The sequence below is a fragment of the Ixodes scapularis genome, unplaced genomic scaffold (assembly GCF_016920785.2).
Source record: "Ixodes scapularis isolate PalLabHiFi unplaced genomic scaffold, ASM1692078v2 PGA_scaffold4__175_contigs__length_147842914, whole genome shotgun sequence".
NCBI classification, from domain to species: domain Eukaryota; kingdom Metazoa; phylum Arthropoda; class Arachnida; order Ixodida; family Ixodidae; genus Ixodes; species Ixodes scapularis.
Genome location: NW_024609879.1, coordinates 101,682,939 through 101,700,544, shown reverse-complemented (window position 1 = coordinate 101,700,544; position 17,606 = coordinate 101,682,939). Strand labels below are relative to the sequence as shown.

The 17,606-nt window shown below is 43.5% G+C and overlaps 1 protein-coding gene and 1 non-coding gene across 2 annotated transcripts in view; one reads left to right on the top strand and one right to left on the bottom strand.

The window, feature by feature from the left end:
• The window catches only part of LOC8032582 (GDP-L-fucose synthase), a 33,229-nt gene extending 20,906 nt beyond the window's left edge, over window positions 1-12,323 (top strand). The window contains exons 4-9 of the mRNA XM_040209289.2: window positions 1,245-1,373; window positions 5,551-5,758; window positions 6,436-6,567; window positions 7,055-7,134; window positions 7,257-7,356; window positions 12,161-12,323. Of these exons, the coding sequence (XP_040065223.2) occupies window positions 1,245-1,373; window positions 5,551-5,758; window positions 6,436-6,567; window positions 7,055-7,134; window positions 7,257-7,356; window positions 12,161-12,216 (705 nt within the window). The 3' untranslated portion in view covers window positions 12,217-12,323. The remainder of the gene's footprint in view (window positions 1-1,244; window positions 1,374-5,550; window positions 5,759-6,435; window positions 6,568-7,054; window positions 7,135-7,256; window positions 7,357-12,160) is intronic.
• A 5,038-nt stretch (window positions 12,324-17,361) lies between these two features.
• Trnan-guu lies at window positions 17,362-17,435 on the bottom strand. The gene has a single exon. It is a non-coding gene; the product is annotated as a tRNA-Asn (tRNA).
• Between the last annotated feature and the right edge of the window lie 171 nt (window positions 17,436-17,606).

The window sequence follows — 17,606 nt, the reverse complement described above, 5'->3', positions numbered from 1 at the left end:
CTTCTGCGTTAAGTCCTTATTTCGAACTCTTTTTGCTCGCCTTCCGCCCATTTGAAAGCGTGAGGGAAGGGCCTTAGAACGCACCTGGTATCGCTAAGCCGCAGCGTTCGTCCGCAGCATAAAGTTCGTCTGCTTTCCTCGCCGTCTCCATGGCATCGAGCGCCGAATGAATGGAAGCACGCACAGTACCGCCGCGTGAAGCGGGTCTAAAGTATCAAACTGCCCATTTACGCCCGTCCGTGAACCGAAGTCCCTATAAGAGCTTCCTACAAGTACCGATATTCTTTGAAGCGTCGACTGCGTGACGGTGCTGGTTTTAAGAAGCGAATGGTGGCAAACAGCAGAGGTCTGAACTGAATGGCGCCATTTTGTTCCAGCGGAATGTGCTTTATCATTTGTATTATGTATTGGTTCTCGTTACTTGTAAAAGAAGTATCGGGCGACTTTATCGCGAACGGTCGTGCATCGCCACCCTGGTGGTTGAACTACTGCATTGTTTAAGATGGCGCCCGGAGGACCGCAGACTTAATGCTTTCTTTCTTTGCTACAACTGTTTTTCTTTTATAGCCAAGTTTAGTAATGCTTGTACATATGTGTGTACTGGTGTGTGTTCGTATATTTTTGTGTATATCTGAGTGCATATTTGAATACATTTGTGCACTTGTACCATTATCACTTTCCTATCCTGGGCGCTGCAGGTTAAATTAAATAAATAAATAAACCTTCATCTAGAGGTTTCTCTTCTTAATGGCTCTATTTTTATTTAATTAATTGACTCTTGAAAGCTCGTATATTGGATCCAAGGGACTTCATGTGCGCCCAAAAGATTGCCGGGTTTCTTGGTAAAGGGGGGTTTAGACTGAAGGACCTCAGAACTATAGTCAAACATATATGACTCTAATGAAATTACAGCTTTTCTCTTCGCTTTGGCGGCCCCAGTCTCGATCTCGGACTTGGTGGCACATGTCCAGAACCGATTTGACTGAGCAGTTCACGCATGAAGGCTCCCTACTCGACTCCCGACACCTTTCGACCATTACCTATAGTGATTATACTATTATCAGAGATGCAAATTTAGTCTTCTTCTGAGAAGATAGAAACAGTGTTGTCTTTTCTCATAGATGCCTTGTTTATAAAGGACCAAGATAACACGTTGTTAAACTTTTTGCTGTCGTCATGCGGTGATTGATCAATATCTCTATAAGCGAGCATAAAAGTAATTAATATTTTATTCTTGTCTTCAGCGCGACAACGTGTACATGGACGACAACGTGCTGCAAGCGTGTCGGAAGACAGGTGTTAGGAAGCTGGTGTCCAGTCTTTCCAACTGCATCTTCCCTGCTAAGGCTGCGTACCCTATCAACGAACACATGGTGAATTCAGGCTCTTAATTTCGGTTCAGACAGCACCGATCGCTTACATTGCGTTATGTTGTGGAAGCTTACAGATCCACGAGAGTCACCGGGAGACGTATCCATGTGCTCCGCATAAAACGTGGGAATCTGTTCAAGGAGTATAGCCTTGCACGCGACATGGATGTTCCGGTGACATATAACTAGGGTTCCTTGTTTTCGTATAAATCCGAAAAACTCCAAAACACAGCTGCCGGTGAAATGTTCGTCATTTCGGATTTATCCGATAAACTCCAACTTTCAATGTACCAACGTAAAAAAAAAAGACCCCCCCCCCCCCTTCCCCCCCGCTATTTTCCACTTAAGTTTGAGGAGCGTATAGGGTCAGTGGTCTTGAGAAATTGTCACCCAGTTTTCTTTAAAATCTTGGACCATTGACAAAATGAATCTTACCAGTCATCTCTTCAAGGTTCACCAGGACAACAGGTGTTTCGGGTCATGACAAAAGTCACTGTTTCGGTTTCCAGTTTGGGCCATACCATTTGTTCCTTTTAGAGGAAGGAGGGGTTGTGTATTTGTAACAGTGACATCTGTGAACCATAGAAATTTTATAGAAGGGGGAAGAGGGGGTGGACAGTTGAAGATTCTATATTACACCCTTTACGCACACCGCGCGGCCGCGGTGTAGGTTGATGGATGGGATGAATTCGAGCTTCCCAGCGGCTACCTAAAGGAGTTTATTGGTTTTAAGGTTTCAGCGTTTATCGAAGCAACACTTGTCTGCAACTTTCGTCGTGGGACATCCCACGACAAAAGTTGCAAACAAGTTGAACAATGATAATGTGGATGCTTGGGCTAGTTGATAATTCATGCTTGGATGGAACAGCGCGGATGAACAGTCACACTCACAGGCACACTAGAAGGAAACAGACTCGCAGGGCTGACTTACAACTCAGTCCTATATTTCTTCTTCCTCAAATCTTCAAGTTCTTCGCCTTCGCCGTTAATGAGAAAATTTTAAATTTTTACACACCAGAGACCAAACAGCCAGTAAACATTAATAAATAACTAATAATTAAATAAATGAAAGACAACAAAATAAATAAATTTAAAATTAAATTAAAGAAAAATTAATAAAAATTAAACGAAAAATTTCTCATCACTATTGGTGCTTTGATGATATCTCTAGATAATCCAATTCTTTCTTTGATAAAGCGAACGATGATACACTAACATTGTTTGTCGAACCTGGCTATTTTTTCAGCTTCGGTGATCTCTCGTGTCAGCTGATTACCACTTCTGGCAATGACAGTGCAGTTACGCAGGTCCGCTGAACGCCAGCAATCCCGGCAATGAATTCCTAGATTCCCTGATATTACTCTGTTTATGTTATAACGAAGAAATATAGGGACTAAGTTGTAAGTCACCGCTGCGAGTCTGTTTTATTTTTCTTTTCTAGTGTGCCTGTGAGTGTGACTGTTCATCCGCACTGTTCCATCCAAGTTGAAGAAATATTAATTAGTACAAGCGAGCACATTCTATTAAATCTAGCACACGTTTTGCATCCGGACATTTTTTCTAATAAACCACTACAAAATGAAGCTCCAAATTTCGTAGAATGGGAAATGAAATGAATATAAACTGTGATACATTTCAAACTTTCGACAAAAAAAATAAACCAAAAAAAAAACTCTGAACTTGGCGAAAAATAAACTCCGAAAACACAAAATCATATTTGTAACTATATCCGTTTTCACGTCAAGAAAAAAAGAGAAGGGTTTTGCGCATTGTTCATACGCGGCGCGAAGTAGTTCTTACGAGATTCGGTTGTCGGAGGAAAAACCGATGCTTCTGGTATTTGAAACGTGTACGTCTTGATAAGAAAACACGTATCCACTCTCAAATGCACCCACATATATCTTAATTATCCACATAAAGGGGAAAATTAGTAATGCTCCGCGAGGAGTCGGCCTTTTTTTACTGCGGTTGCTGAGGTGAACATGGAGTAATACCCAAGATTCCGTGTTTTAGGTAAATATCGATAAACCTCCAAGATTAAAGGGGTCATGAAACGATTCTTCAACTTTTTCCTTCTTAGCTTTCCTCCTCAACTTACAAATCGCGCATTGTACCAAACAGTTCAAGTAGACGGAAAGGAGGGACTCCCCTCTTGCTCGGACTCTCGTTTGTGTCCCCAGACACCGCCATCCCCCTCCTAGAAGATTAGCCCGTGGCTCGAAACTCAGACAAAAGTTGCTTTCCCCACCTCGCTCACCCCGAAGCTGACAGTGCTGCGGAAGCAACGTGCTCGTTGGGCCAGCCACACTTTTGCCACGTGATCACGCTTTCTCGCACATACATAAGCGCAGAGAATGAGATCATTACAACAAAAAACAAAGCGCAAAAATTAGACGAAGGACGAGTGAGAAGAATGTACACGACAAGCGCTGTCAGGTGAGGAAAGGGAGGCGGCTGATTGGTCCGACAAGCGCATAGATTCTACCGCACTGTCAGCTGAGGGTGAAGGGTGTTGTGTGACGTGCGTTTGGGCCGGGTGACGCGCTTTTGGTATCGCGGATGTATCACAGTGAAAAGGCGAAGAGCTTTCGAAGGGAAGGAGGTACGAAATAGTCCGCTGTATTTTTAAATTTTCGTACCCAAAATCAGGCTTTTGATTTTTTACCGTCTTCCTTTTGGCCCACTAAACGATTCGCTGTTAGTAAAATCGAAATCTAAATTCATTTATCCAAGCCCGAAATTCGTCTCATGGGCCCTTTTAACCCCCATGCCACTTTTTTTTAAACTCGGGGAAAATGGGAAAATAAAACCGAATTGTGGCTGTTCTTCAATGAAAGCAACCCACGCTTCAGAAAAAAAGAAAAAAAAAAGTTCAATTTTATATTTATTTGGTATTTGCTCGGAACACAGCCGCACTGAACTGACCGCGAGGCTTTGTTCGGGAACCTTATCTCCTTATTTATTGGGGACACGGACATTCTCCAAGTATTTAAGTCCCGCGCATCTCCTCTCGAGGGTGGGGAATCCTACGGCAACAATGCCCTCTATCTTTAAAGTAAGGCACCATAAGCCCCACTTTATTGACCGACACGAAAAATCAATACCGAAAAACACCAAATCTGTAGGGAAAAGTACCCCCCCCCCCCCCCCCCCAAATCTTGAATTCGAACAAAAACGAAGTCCGAAAACACAGTACCCTACTTGTACAGTAAGAAAACGTAATCCACACGTCCTGTGTGGATTGGTTTAACTGCGATTCCTCAACTGGGGAGAAAGAGCAGAACATCCTAGACAACAAGGCTGGAGGGCTGAATTTTCAACGTCACATAAAGAGGCCAACGCAAGCTAAGGTTAAACACGAGTGCTGCGTTAGGGTTCGGACGAGGCTCGTGGCCTCACTTAATGGACACGAGTTTCAGCCGAAAGCTGACTTCATTACTCATATCCAATACCTGACCCGTGTTGGCCCCATTAGGTGATGTTGAAAATTCAGCATAGTCAGTATAGTCAGGGGCGGATTTAGAGGGGGGGTCCGGATGTCCTGACCCCCCTCTTGATTTTTACATGCGTAAAATTTAGGGCATAAAACAAGGGAGAGGGGGAGGGGGTTCCTAAACATATGGTACGCTGACCAACCCATGACCCCCTCAGGAAATTCCTGCATCCGCCCCTGGGTATAGTGCCCATGGACTGGGAAAGTATGAATGCGAAAGCAGGGTATTTGAATATTATAAGACTAAAAACAAAAGCCCACATAGCAAGCAAACGATTATAATCCCGGGAGAGGGGGAACGAGGGGGACAAAGGACAAACACGAATCTCCAAACACAGCTAGGTGTCTGGTGCGCGCTGAGTCTTTAATGTAAGGCACGAAAAACCCTGATTTATTGGCCGACACTAAAAATCTATAGCGAAGCACACCGAATCCGTGAGAAAAGGAGGTCGCCTCGCCTCCAGCGTCCGCTCTGATGTAGTGGAAAGCGGTGGGAGGAGCTTCCCCTGAACTCTCAACCTGCCACAAGTTCCGTGTTGTGCAAAACCATTTTTTCCCTTCGTTTACGAAACGAGAAAATTAAAAGACAAGCGTTAACCTGAGGAATATTTATTGACAAACTTATCGACGAGGACTCACTTCACAGGGGCTTCCACCGCCATGTTTTGGTTTTCTTTTCTTTTATAGATTCACAATGGCCCTCCTTCCGTGTGCCACACTGGCTTCGCCTACGCCAGGAGACTTCTGGACATCAAGAGCAGAATGTACCATAGCAAGCACAACTGCCAGTTTGTCTCGGTGATCCCAGCCAATGTTTTCGGACCTCACGGAAACTTCAGTCCCGAAGGCGGTCACGTGATCCCCTCGCTGATTGCGAAGACGTACGACGCCAAAGGTGCGGCTCGGGCCATTGAATGTTGGGAACGGCATCTTCAGCTCTGAGGACGTCTCTGGTATCAGGGGGCAATTGTGGTCAAGTTTCAGCATTTATATTTATTTTTTTTATGCAAGAAAGAAACGTTGTTTTTTTTTTTTCGTGGCAATCAGAATTGTATTTTCCTTTCACCAAAATCGTGGCGCGTGTTCTTTATATTTTGATCCTGCGTTGACCTCTATACAGACATGCTTCGCGTTACACCTTGGAATTTACTAGTGTAGCTCTGTCGCATTTATTTTCCCCTTGCTGGCACCGTCTCTTTAACTCGTTTGAACTAAAGTAAATGGTAAAAAAAAAAAAAACTACATGAAAGCTTTATTGATTGACACTAGCGCTTTACAACCTTTTACTGCTCTTAAAAAAGAAAACGAGATCCGTAAATTGCGTTAAAAATGTTTTCCCACGGCGTGTTTTTATTTCCCTCCTTGAATGCGTACGACTTTAGGCAGATATAATCATTCCCCGTTGCCAATGCCAATGAAGATGGCGCTTTCTGTAGACCTTTGTCAGTACGTGTCCTCAAACACGATTGCTCCGGATTCAGGAAAATTGCACCGGTCGCGTCTCCAATGACGCGGGGGAAATTTGTAGTAGGAATGGCCCTCCTGTTTGTGTCACACGCATAATGCATCCAGCGTCTGGAAAGCCTCTGGAGATCTGGGGCACTGGCCGAGCGCTGCGACAGTTCATCTACTCCGCCGACGTGGCACGCCTCATCGTCTGGGTCCTCAGGGAGTACGAAGAACCGGACCCGATCATCCTGTCAGGTAAGAAAAAAAAACAAGAAAAGAGGGAAACGACGGTAACTTGGCCCACACCTGATCCCTAATTGTCGCATCAGGTGACACGTCACGTGACGAGGGCTGCTGATGTAGTCTCACACGTGATTTTGTGGCACGACATCTTTGACACGTTTCACGTCTCAAGCTCTTTTAAGCAACAATCACCAGTGCTAATGCATCATACAAAAGACAGTCTGGAGACAGTCTGAAGCGTATTTCTTCCTTGTACAATGGTCACATTACAATGGTCATACAAAAAAAACAAAAAAAAAAAAAAACAACTAGTCTGCAGTCATGTTTAGGCACGTTCGAAGCAAACATGCCACGAACACGTGCTTAAGTCGTGTCCACAGATGATTCGCTCATCGTGCCTGCAGCGAACACTGTGCCTTTTGTATGGTATGTGAGAGCGGTACGACCCCAGCTTTCGACTTTTTATTTCAGTCTTGCAACTGTCTTTTGAAATTTCCAGTGGACGAATCCGATGAGATCAGCATCCTCGAACTGGTCCAAGTCATCACAAGAATCATCGGCTATCAAGGGAACGTCGTTGTATCCTTTATGCCTCAATGGTGTCTTACTCTCTTAGCAGTACTGGTTGATCATGTATATAGAAAGCGTCAATGTCTGGGGGTCTGAATCCGGTTGTTTTTTCTTTAACCCCACCTGACAAGTTTGATGCCACGAAAACCGACGGCCAGTTGAAGAAAACTCTGAGCAACGACAAGATGCGACGGCTTCTTCCAACATTTCAGTTCACCCCTTTTGAGGAAGGTAATTCTATCTGTCATTATCTGGACACTGTATAGAGATCGCTACGTATCATCACCAACGCAAGATTTTCTTTTCGTTGTACTTTTTTTAGAGGAAACATTCTCGTATGCGGAAGAAATTGTTCATACTGATTGACAGGGCCGATCCTAGGAATGGGCGACCTGTGCGGTAACCCAGGGTGCCATCAAAGAGGGGGAGGGGAGGGGGGGGGGGGGGGGGGGAGGCGCCGCCGCACCCCCTTTTCAATTTGTTTTAGCCTTTTGATTTTTCTTGAACACGGTGCCCGACACCACGCCATTTGCTCGATCGCCGTTCGCTTTTTGGAATGCGGTTCTTATCTGACAAAGCGCTCGTGTTGGGCCCCCACTACTCACATGATTACTAACAACGTGATGTCCTACATAGTAGGGTGATTTCACGTCAATTCATGCAATGATGGTCCGGGTCATATTTTAGATATTTTTGTTAAAAATATATATGAAAGCCATGTTTTTGGGAGGAACATTCAGCTAGATATGAACGCCGTAACAATTTTTTTCGCTGAGATATAAAATAGAGAAGCTTGAGGCGTGGAAATCGAGAAGATTTGGCAATGGTACTTTGCACAGTCGTCATTTCCTTATCGAACCTTTCACGGCACCATAACTTTTTTAATAGGCTTTACAAAGGCTATACAACACATACATAAAAAAATTAAAAATACCCATAAAATATTTCAATGCAAACAAAAATATCAAACATGGCACAAAAACGCGTTTTAGAGACATATTCACAATTTTTTTGCAAATAAACCATCTTTCATAATACTTCACAAAACATATCAAAATGCGCGTATTTAAATATTCTTTACCAATATATAAAGATAATATGCCCACCCTTAAACATATTTTTGTTATCAACGCGGAAATTCGGCTGATTTCTCAAAATGTGGCAAGATTGGGCGTCGATATTTAAAAAACTCCATCTTTTATTTTCTTTAAACTCCCCTTGGCACTTTGCAGTGACTTGAACTAACCTGTGATGGCAAAAGATTGAGTAACATATGATCTCCAAGCGGGAAAAGCTACGACAAACCTTCACTCGGAGCGAGCCGACGTCTTCGTCATAGCGGCTTTGCCGCACAGCACCAAACGTTTTGAGCGTTAGGTTAGGTATTTTATATTATTAAAATTCTTTTTTTCATAAGGGCTGAGTATTAGTGACGCGAAAATGAACTTTGAGCTGGAATACCATTAATTAGCTTACAATTCACAGGAACAAAACGGCCCCACTGTGCGAATTCGCTAACTATGTATAGATAAGCTTAAAACTCTCAGTTATGCGAGTGGCCATGTATAAATCCGGCCTTTCGGCATATGATGACTTCCACAGATGAGAAGCCTGGATTCCTCTCACAGGTTTTATGGTGGTCCACTCTGCTTGCTTTACCGCACGAAACTCTCGAACCCGTTCCACAGACAGGTGGAACATGCAGACATTTGTTACTTTCTTACGTAGCACTTCCACAAAGTCTTTAGCGGTGGCAATCGTTGAGTTGAGCGAAGATCTCAACTTGGTGAGCGTTGGTTCTTCCACCTACTTCATCACAAGCGCTTTCTCCGTGTCCAGTGGCTGAAAAGATCTATCTTGCCGAAGAGTGCGGCTTCCGAGACAATTCGTGGAATTGGAAGCGATTCTTGAAATGCGCCGCCGCTCCGTCTGATACAAAAATTATTTCAAAAAAGACTGGGAAATAAACATTAACATACTCTTCTATGGCCTTTGTGGCTAGAAGAACGTGAGCTGTGTCATGTGTCGTGTACCATCGGTGACAACGGCAAAGCTTTGCGTGCCTTGCGTGGACGTAACCACACTTGTGGAGAGAGACACTTGAGTTTTTTTTTCAATGAAAACTCTGCACTTCGGTTGGAAAGAGTACTGTCCATTTTTCCGCAAAATCGAAGTGGAACATCACTGCCTTGGGTGGTAAGGCGGTTCTTGTGTCATGTATCAGGCTTCGTTCAAGGTCAAGGATGTAAGAATGCCTCATATACTTTTCGCTCTCCTATTGCCGCAGGAAGGCAGAAGTGTCCATAACCTTTTTGACGAGTTCGCCAGCGTCCCATAACGCGAAACAGATCTCTTCGTCTTCGTCGAGATGAAGCGACTGCAGCGAGATGCTCTGCGTTTTTGGGCACTTTTCGCAACGGCGCAGAAAGCAATCGTTTTGTGGAGCGCAGAAGAGGTAGATGCGCTTGAGGTCGTCTTCAGTAATTGTCTTCTTTGGGGCATTTGTTATTGCCGTTAAAAGCAACTGAAAATTGACGCACTATATGCATGCGCACACCTCGTGCTCGGGACTTTTTTTTTTACCCTTTTTGGTCGTAGAGAATAAAATTTGGAGATGCCTAGTTCGGGTTGGGGATGGTCCTTCCTAAACAGCTGGTGAGCTTTCTTAATAGAGCGGGTCATAAACATTTTTACGACTTTGAACATGTCGTTGATCATGGCTTTGACGACGTCCTTTTTGTCGGGGCTTTGAACAGAGCATGCGAGGTCGTCGCGTGTGTAGTACTCAATTGCAACCCCCACGTCTTCGGCATTCGCCTTTTTCCCCATGTAGGGATCAGGGGTTGTTCAAACACCACCTTTGCGCTTCAGTTTTCATGTTTGATCAATCATGTAGGCAGTCGCACCCGACACTAGACGCAATATTGTTTTCTTCAGGATGATTGGTGGCAGAAGCACGTACAATCGCTTGCGTTCCTGGTGGGAACTACATGCCTTCAGCACTTCGCAAAACGCGTCAAACCACTCTGCGCAGTGCTCACAACTGTCTTCGAGTTCGAGAGTTTCGTGCGGCGAAGCAAGCAAAGTGGACCACCGTAAAACCTGTCAAAGGAATCCAGGAAACTCATCTGTGAAAGTCATCATATGCCGAGCGGCCAGATGTATACATGGCCATTCGCGCAACTGAGAGTTTTAAGCTTATGTATGATGCATAGGTAGCGAATTTGCAGAGTGGGGCCGTTTTATTCCTGTGAATTGTAAGCTAATTAATGGTATTCCAGTTCAAAGTTCTTTTTCACGTCGCTAATACTCACCGCGTATAAAAAAATAATTTTAATAATATAAAATACATTCCATAAGGCCATAACTAACGCCCAAACGTTTGGTGCTGTGCGGCAAAGCCGCTATGACGAAGACGTCGGCTCGCTCCGAGTGAAGGTTTGTCGTAGCTTTTCCCGCTTGGAGGTCATATGTTACTCAATATTTTGCCATCACAGGTTAGTTCAAGTCACTGCAAAGTGCCAAGGGGAGTTTAAAGAAAATAAAAGATGGAGTTTTTTTAAATATCGACGCCCAATCTTGCCACATTTTGAGAAATCAGCCGAATTTCCGCGTTGATAACAAAAATATGTTTAAGGGTGGGCATATTATCTTTATATATTCGTAAAGAATATCTAAATACGCGCATTTTGATATGTTTTGTGAAGTATTATGAAAGATGGTTTATTTGCAAAAGAATTGTGAATATGTCTCTAAAACGCGTTTTTGTGCCATGTTTGATATTTTTGTTTGCATTGAAATATTTTATGTATATTTTTAATATTTTATGTATGTGTTGTATAACCTTTGTAAAACCTATTAAAAAAGTTATGGCGCCGTGAAAGGTTCTATAAGGAAATGACGACTGTGCAAAGTACCATTGTGAAATCTTCTCAATTTCCACGCCTCAAGCTTCTCTATTTTATATCTCAGCGAAAAAAATTGTTACGGCGTTCATATCTAGCTGAATGTTCCTCCCAAGAACATGGCTTTCATATATATTTTTAACAAAAATATCTAAATTATGACCCGGACCATCATTGCATGAACTGACGTGGAATCACCCAGTAGATAGGGACGTATAAGAAAGGGGAAGGGGGAGGGGGTGTGCCACGGTTGGAGGTTTTTCAAGGCGCTTGATGGCGTGGCCGGCCCTGCTCGTTGGCCGAAACAGTGAAAACTCCGGACAGTTAGGACGAGATACGGCGGACGCTGTAATCCCAATCAGACTACCAGGTCGTTTTGTGTCGTAGTACATGTGCACCACTTCTGTTGTGACTCGGTCTAGGTTTGCAGGATGTATATTAGGAACACTTTTTTTATTTATTAAGATGTTGTCAGACTTGTTAATTTTTGCGTTGTCAAATTTTAAACAGGAAGTTTGTATCTCCGTAAATTTTTCAAAAATATCAAAACTGTGCATTGGCACGTGACAATCTATCAAATAATTAAACTAATCGATGAATATGACGGATATTATTTTTAAGTCGCACCTGGTGTGGCGCTTTATCTGCTTACCAGATAAACTGGTTCCTCTTTGCCACCGGATTAAGGGATCTCTAGACTCGTCAAACAAAATGTTCAAGCCGAAAAAAAAATAAGTTCAAGGAGCACGCCGATTGGCCTTCAGCGACAAAAGCGTGCCGTCATCGTCGCGACAGCCTTCGACCCCGACTGTGTTTGATGAGTCTATAATATAGAACGAGAGTGGTGTCTCGCGTATTGTCACAGTACGACCACTTAGCCCTAAAGCCCCTTTATACGGAAAAGTAGCGACATCCTTTGGAGCATGCCGCCTGCTATCTTGGGCCGATCCAGGCGGCGCTACAGTCGAAGCGCGGGTGCAAAAAAAAAAAAAAAAAGCAAAACATAAAGACAAAGGCGTGCGCGTCGGGGGACGGGTTAAGTAATGTCACTACCTTTCTTATTCAGGGGCATTAACATGACCTCGACCTTGTTATGGTGCACTAACCTTGCTTACGACAATCTTTCACAGCCGTTCGAGAGACCGCAGATTGGTACGAGCGGAACAGGAACACGGCGAGGAGTTAGTACCACGGCCAAGGGGAACGTCGCACCGCTTTTGTCGCTCGTGTAGTTTACGGATAATGTGTGGAGTCTAATAAATATCCTTATACTGACATCTGTAAAAATCCTTATATATTTTTAAAATGTTTATTTTTTTATTTTTGAGAGTGCTAGTTTTGTCCGCGGTTGACGTGCGAAATAAAAAGGATGGGGCGGCGTCTTCAATGCAACCCTTCAACACATAAGCTAATAAATCTCATCTGCGCCCTCAGATGTTGGTATAAATGAAAAGGAGTTCCTGAATTAAAAGGAAAGGAGGAAGGGGATGCAGAGATTAGCATTTATTCGACCTAATCTTCATTTTCTGTTATGGACCGCCTTTTCCAAAACGCTCAACTGCCACTAAAAGTTATCCCCAAGATATTGCATTTTGCAGGTTTGCGGTGAATTGTTTCGTAATCGGCGGTTTATTTTTAACGTTCCTGTGTATTTGTCACCGATAATTTGCCAATATTAAATCTGCTCCTTTGAATATTATATATATATATATATATATATATATATATATATATATATATATATATATATATATATAGGTAAAGTAAGGTAAATATAAAAACAATGGACCGGGAAAAGTTAATAAGTCAAAGATGCGTACTGTCGGAGTTACTAATTCGAAGTTTATTACGACGTTTCGAGCGGGGACCGCTCTTCATCAGGTAGCGAGTGTGCAGCCCGCGAATGTTTATATACCCCTAAGAAGAAATTAGAGGGAGTAAAGTGCAGTAGGAAATAGAAACAGCGTTGACAAAACAGATAGTTTACACAGAAAGGAGAAAGCACCAAAACTTGCAAATGCAAAAAAAAAAAAGTTGTCGGTTATATATATATAATAATAATATAATAATAATAATAATATATATATATATTATTAATATTATAATTATTATATATATATATATATATATATATATATATATATATATATATATATATATATATATATATATATATATATATATATAATATTCAAAGGAGCAGATTTAATATTGGCAAATTATCGGTGACAAATACACAGGAACGTTAAAAATAAACCGCCGATTACGAAACAATTCACCGCAAACCTGCAAGATGCAATATCTTGGGGATAACTTTTAGTGGCAGTTGAGCGTTTTGGAATAGGCGGTCCATAACAGAAAATGAAGATTAGGTCGAATAAATGCTAATCTCTGCATCCCCTTTCCCTTTAATTCAGGAACTCCTTTTCATTTATACCAACATCTGAGGGCGCAGATGAGATTTATTAGCTTATGTGTTTATAGACGTGTTTATAACGCGTGTTTATAACGCGTGTTTAGTAGAGCGGCCGAAAAGAAATAATCATGAACTACGACTAATCTTACCTTACCAATCAAAACTTCCAAACATAAACAATATTCTTAGACGACACTTGAATATTTTACACATGGACACAGCTTTAAAGGCAGTTATCCCTCGACCCCCTGGTATAGCGTTCAAGAGACCACGTAATTTATTAGATTTATTTAAACAGTCCCGAAACTCCATCGGACGTAGCCTGGTCCCGATTGGTTGCACCAAGTGCAATCATAACCAATGCAGTTTATGTGGGGACATAATTATAGCTACCTGTAACTCTATTCGTAGCACAGCGAATAACTTTAATTGGAAAATAAATGGTACCTTTGACTGTAATTCGGAAAATGTTATTTATTTAATTCAATGTAGAAAATGCCAAATTCAATACATAGGAGAAACTAAAACAAGCATAAGAAAACGCATGAATCTACATAAAAGTCATATACGTAAACACGTTGCCGGACCGGTTTCCCGTCACTTAAACTCCGCAGGACATAACGGACTTTCTGATTTTAATTTTATTATACTCCAGGGGGGCTTTCGAACCACCAGAGATCGAAAAAATAAAGAATCTGAATTTATCTATAGATTTAATACTTTAGAACCCTTAACCTTAACAGTTCGAAAGGATCATTGCCGTCTTTTTTTATGGACATTTAATTGAGATCTTCTAATCGGTACCGCACTGTTGCTTTTTTTTTTTTTCTTCTTCTCGCTTCATCGTTTAATGTGACACGAGTAAACGCGTAACATTGGGCCCAAAAACTGGTTTTATGATAAGAATGGCAGTAATAATATTATATTTAATTATTTTCATAGTATTTATTGCATTGGTATCGGGATATATTAAACTTTTAAGCGAGAATTTAGTTGAGTAGGTACCCGCTAAACGGTAAGCATTTTTCCAATTAACTTCTTTTTTCCGGCCGTTTTTTCTTTGATTGAAAGAAAAGGAGAACGAAGTCTTCTCACTTGACTGACGAAGAGCCTACCAGGCTCGAAACGTTTCATCAATCTCACTTTTTTGGCAACCTCCTCGGCTAACACCTTTGAGGGCTAATATTTTGTTGAGTATATATATATATATATATATATATATATATATATATATATATATATAGATAGATATGGTGTTTTTCGTATTCCCGTTCACACTCTTCCGACCGAGTACGACTGAGAGAGACGAGATTTCTTAAAACTTCTTAAAGGACACATACAAAGGAAAAAAACAATTTTTTAGACAGCTTAGATGGAAAAAGGATGTCATAAAACGATTTTACAACGAAGAAAAAAAAATTTTAGAGCTATATTTACGGCGCTATACGAATTTGTAGTTGGCGCTCGCGGGAGCCGCCGCTGGTCACGTGGTAGGCCCGCGCGCCGCCGCGCTGCGTCGCCGCCGCACGCTGAGCGTTGTGCGCGTTTCTCGCGTTTCTCCACGCCGCCGACGCCGCCGCCGCACAAGTTCGTCTGCTTCGGGGCGCCGCCGCCGTCGTCTGACCGGCGCACAGGTCTATCGCGTCTGCTCGCGCTTTTTCAGGAGTTTCCTTTGGGCTCTAAAAGTTACTTATTCATCTTAGTTTTTTGTTATACTTCAAACAAAGATGAATAAGTTACTTTTAGAGGCCATAGGAAGCTTCCGAAAAAACGCAAGCACCACGTGATAAATAAGGACCAGTCACGTGATAAATACGGACCACTTTTCCGCGGTGCCCGCGGGCGCCAACTACAAATTCGTTTCGCAGGAGAGCACGTTTTTATTCATTATTTCAGACATCCACTGACGGTCGCTAAAGGGCTACACCAGTACGAGCTCTGTATAGTAAAAAAGGTACAACCACCGGATTCACTTCTCGCCGGAGAGACCGGCCAGTCTGACACAGTTTTTCTTATTTTTTTTTTTATTTGCACGCAGATAACAGCTCAATTGGACTCTTTTAGTGTTTTCATCTATACCAAAATCTGCGCGTCTGCGCTTGAAATTTCCAAAATGACGCGATTTTAAACAGAGTTTGTACGCCAGCCGGATGCTAGGTACTGCCCACTCGGCGGAGCAGACGACATGGGGTGAGAGGAGGAGGGCATTTTTTTCTCTTTTTACCCTCTCTGCTATGACGCGACCGTTCCATTAGGGTCATAGCAGAGAGGATAATAGAGAGAAAAAAATGCCTTCTCCTCTCACCCCGTATGTCGTCTGCTCCGCCGAGTGGGCTGTACCTATTATCCGGCTGGCCTTACATTACAACTCACTCGCCCATTTCAGTGACATCAAAAACAATGGGGTGTATTAAAATCACACGTTTCACTGCACATTTATGTGCACCAATTATCGTCACTTAATTTTTGCAAAATGGGCAGTGAAACAATATTAGTCCTTTGATGCATTCGTTCCATTCCTTTTATCACAAAAAAAAAAAGTGAGATCCGTTTACAAATCCCTGTAACGCCGAATTGGAGCGCAGCTCTTGAGGAGGAGGAGTGAAGGGTACTGAGGGGAGGGTAGACCCCTCCCCCTTCTCCTCCTCCTCCCTTCATTCTTTAATATGCTCCGGGGGGGGGGGTGTCACGTGACTTCGGGGAGGAGGTCACGTGACCTCGGGGAGGCGTGACCTGGGGGTGACCTCAAGGCCACGTGACCCCAAAGGTGACCCCCACGTGACCTTGGGGTCACGTGACCTGGAGGGGTCACGTGACCTCAGAGGGGTCACGTGACCTGGGGGTCACGTGGGGTCACGTGACCTTGAGATGACCTTGGAAGGGGTCACGTGACCTTGGGGGTCACGTGACCTCGGGGTCACGTGACCTTGGGGAGGCGACCACGTGACCTCAGAGGGGTCACGTGACTTGGGGGTCACGTGACCTTCAAAGGGTCACGTGGGGTCATCTTGGGGTCACGTGACCTTGAGATGACCTTGGGAGGGGTCACGTGACCTCGAGGGGTCACGTGACCTTCAGGGGGTCACGTGACCTTGAGGTGACCTTGGGAGGGGTCATGTGACCTTGGGGGTCACGTGACCTTGGGATGACCTTGGTTACGCCGACGGCGACGGCGACGCCGACGCCAACGGCGACGCCGACGCCGACGGCGACGCCGCTCAAGCCGGGAACGGGCCCCTAAGAGCTGCGCTCTAAAATACACGAGTACACTTAAAAGCCAGTCAGGGACGACTTCTGTGACGGCCTCTAGGACGATTAAGGACAACGTCGAGAACGACGCCTAGAGGGCGACGTCTAGGACGACCTCTAGGACGACGTCAGGAACGGTGTCTAGAACCACCTTTAGGACGACGTCAAGAACGACCGTAGATGTAGACGCGGTCGCCTCACAGTCCATCGTACTTAGCACACAACGAGGAGAGATGAAGTCCGAAGCGCACCTTTTGCACACGGCGCTCCGACGATGACATCTCACCGATGACACTTGGGCTGTGTTCCAAATCTTACTCAAATGGATCCGAGTTACTCCGTCGGGTCGTGTCACGTGACAACACAGATAGAAAAGCGCTGGACGCGGGTAGGTTTTCGGACGCCAAGGTAGAAAACCTTTACCCTGGAGTAAGATCGAGTAAATTTTGGAACACGGCCATGATGACTGCGACAAGTGAGGTCGTCCTAGAGGCCTAGGTCGACTTCCAGCACGACTGCCAGGACGGGCCCGTCGAACGGCGCGTGACGCGCAATTGTATTTTTATTGCCATTTACTCCGACTTTTCGCTCAATGGGACAAGTAATGCAAGTAAGGCGTTTTAAAAGTATAATATAGTAAAAACAGAAAGTAAAAAAAAAAAATTTCGCCCCCGGGTGGGCTCGAACCACCAACCTTTCGGTTAACAGCCGAACGCGCTAACCAATTGCGCCACGGAGGCAGGCGCTGAAAGCGCTAAATAAGATTCAATTTATTTCTAAAATTAGAAAAAAAAAATGTTCGAGCTGCAGCAACGTTTTTAGTACAACTTCGTTTGCAATTATTTATAAAATAAACTCGCAGGTACTCAGTTATATCTTGAGATGTGGTTCAAGAAGTAAATTAATTAATC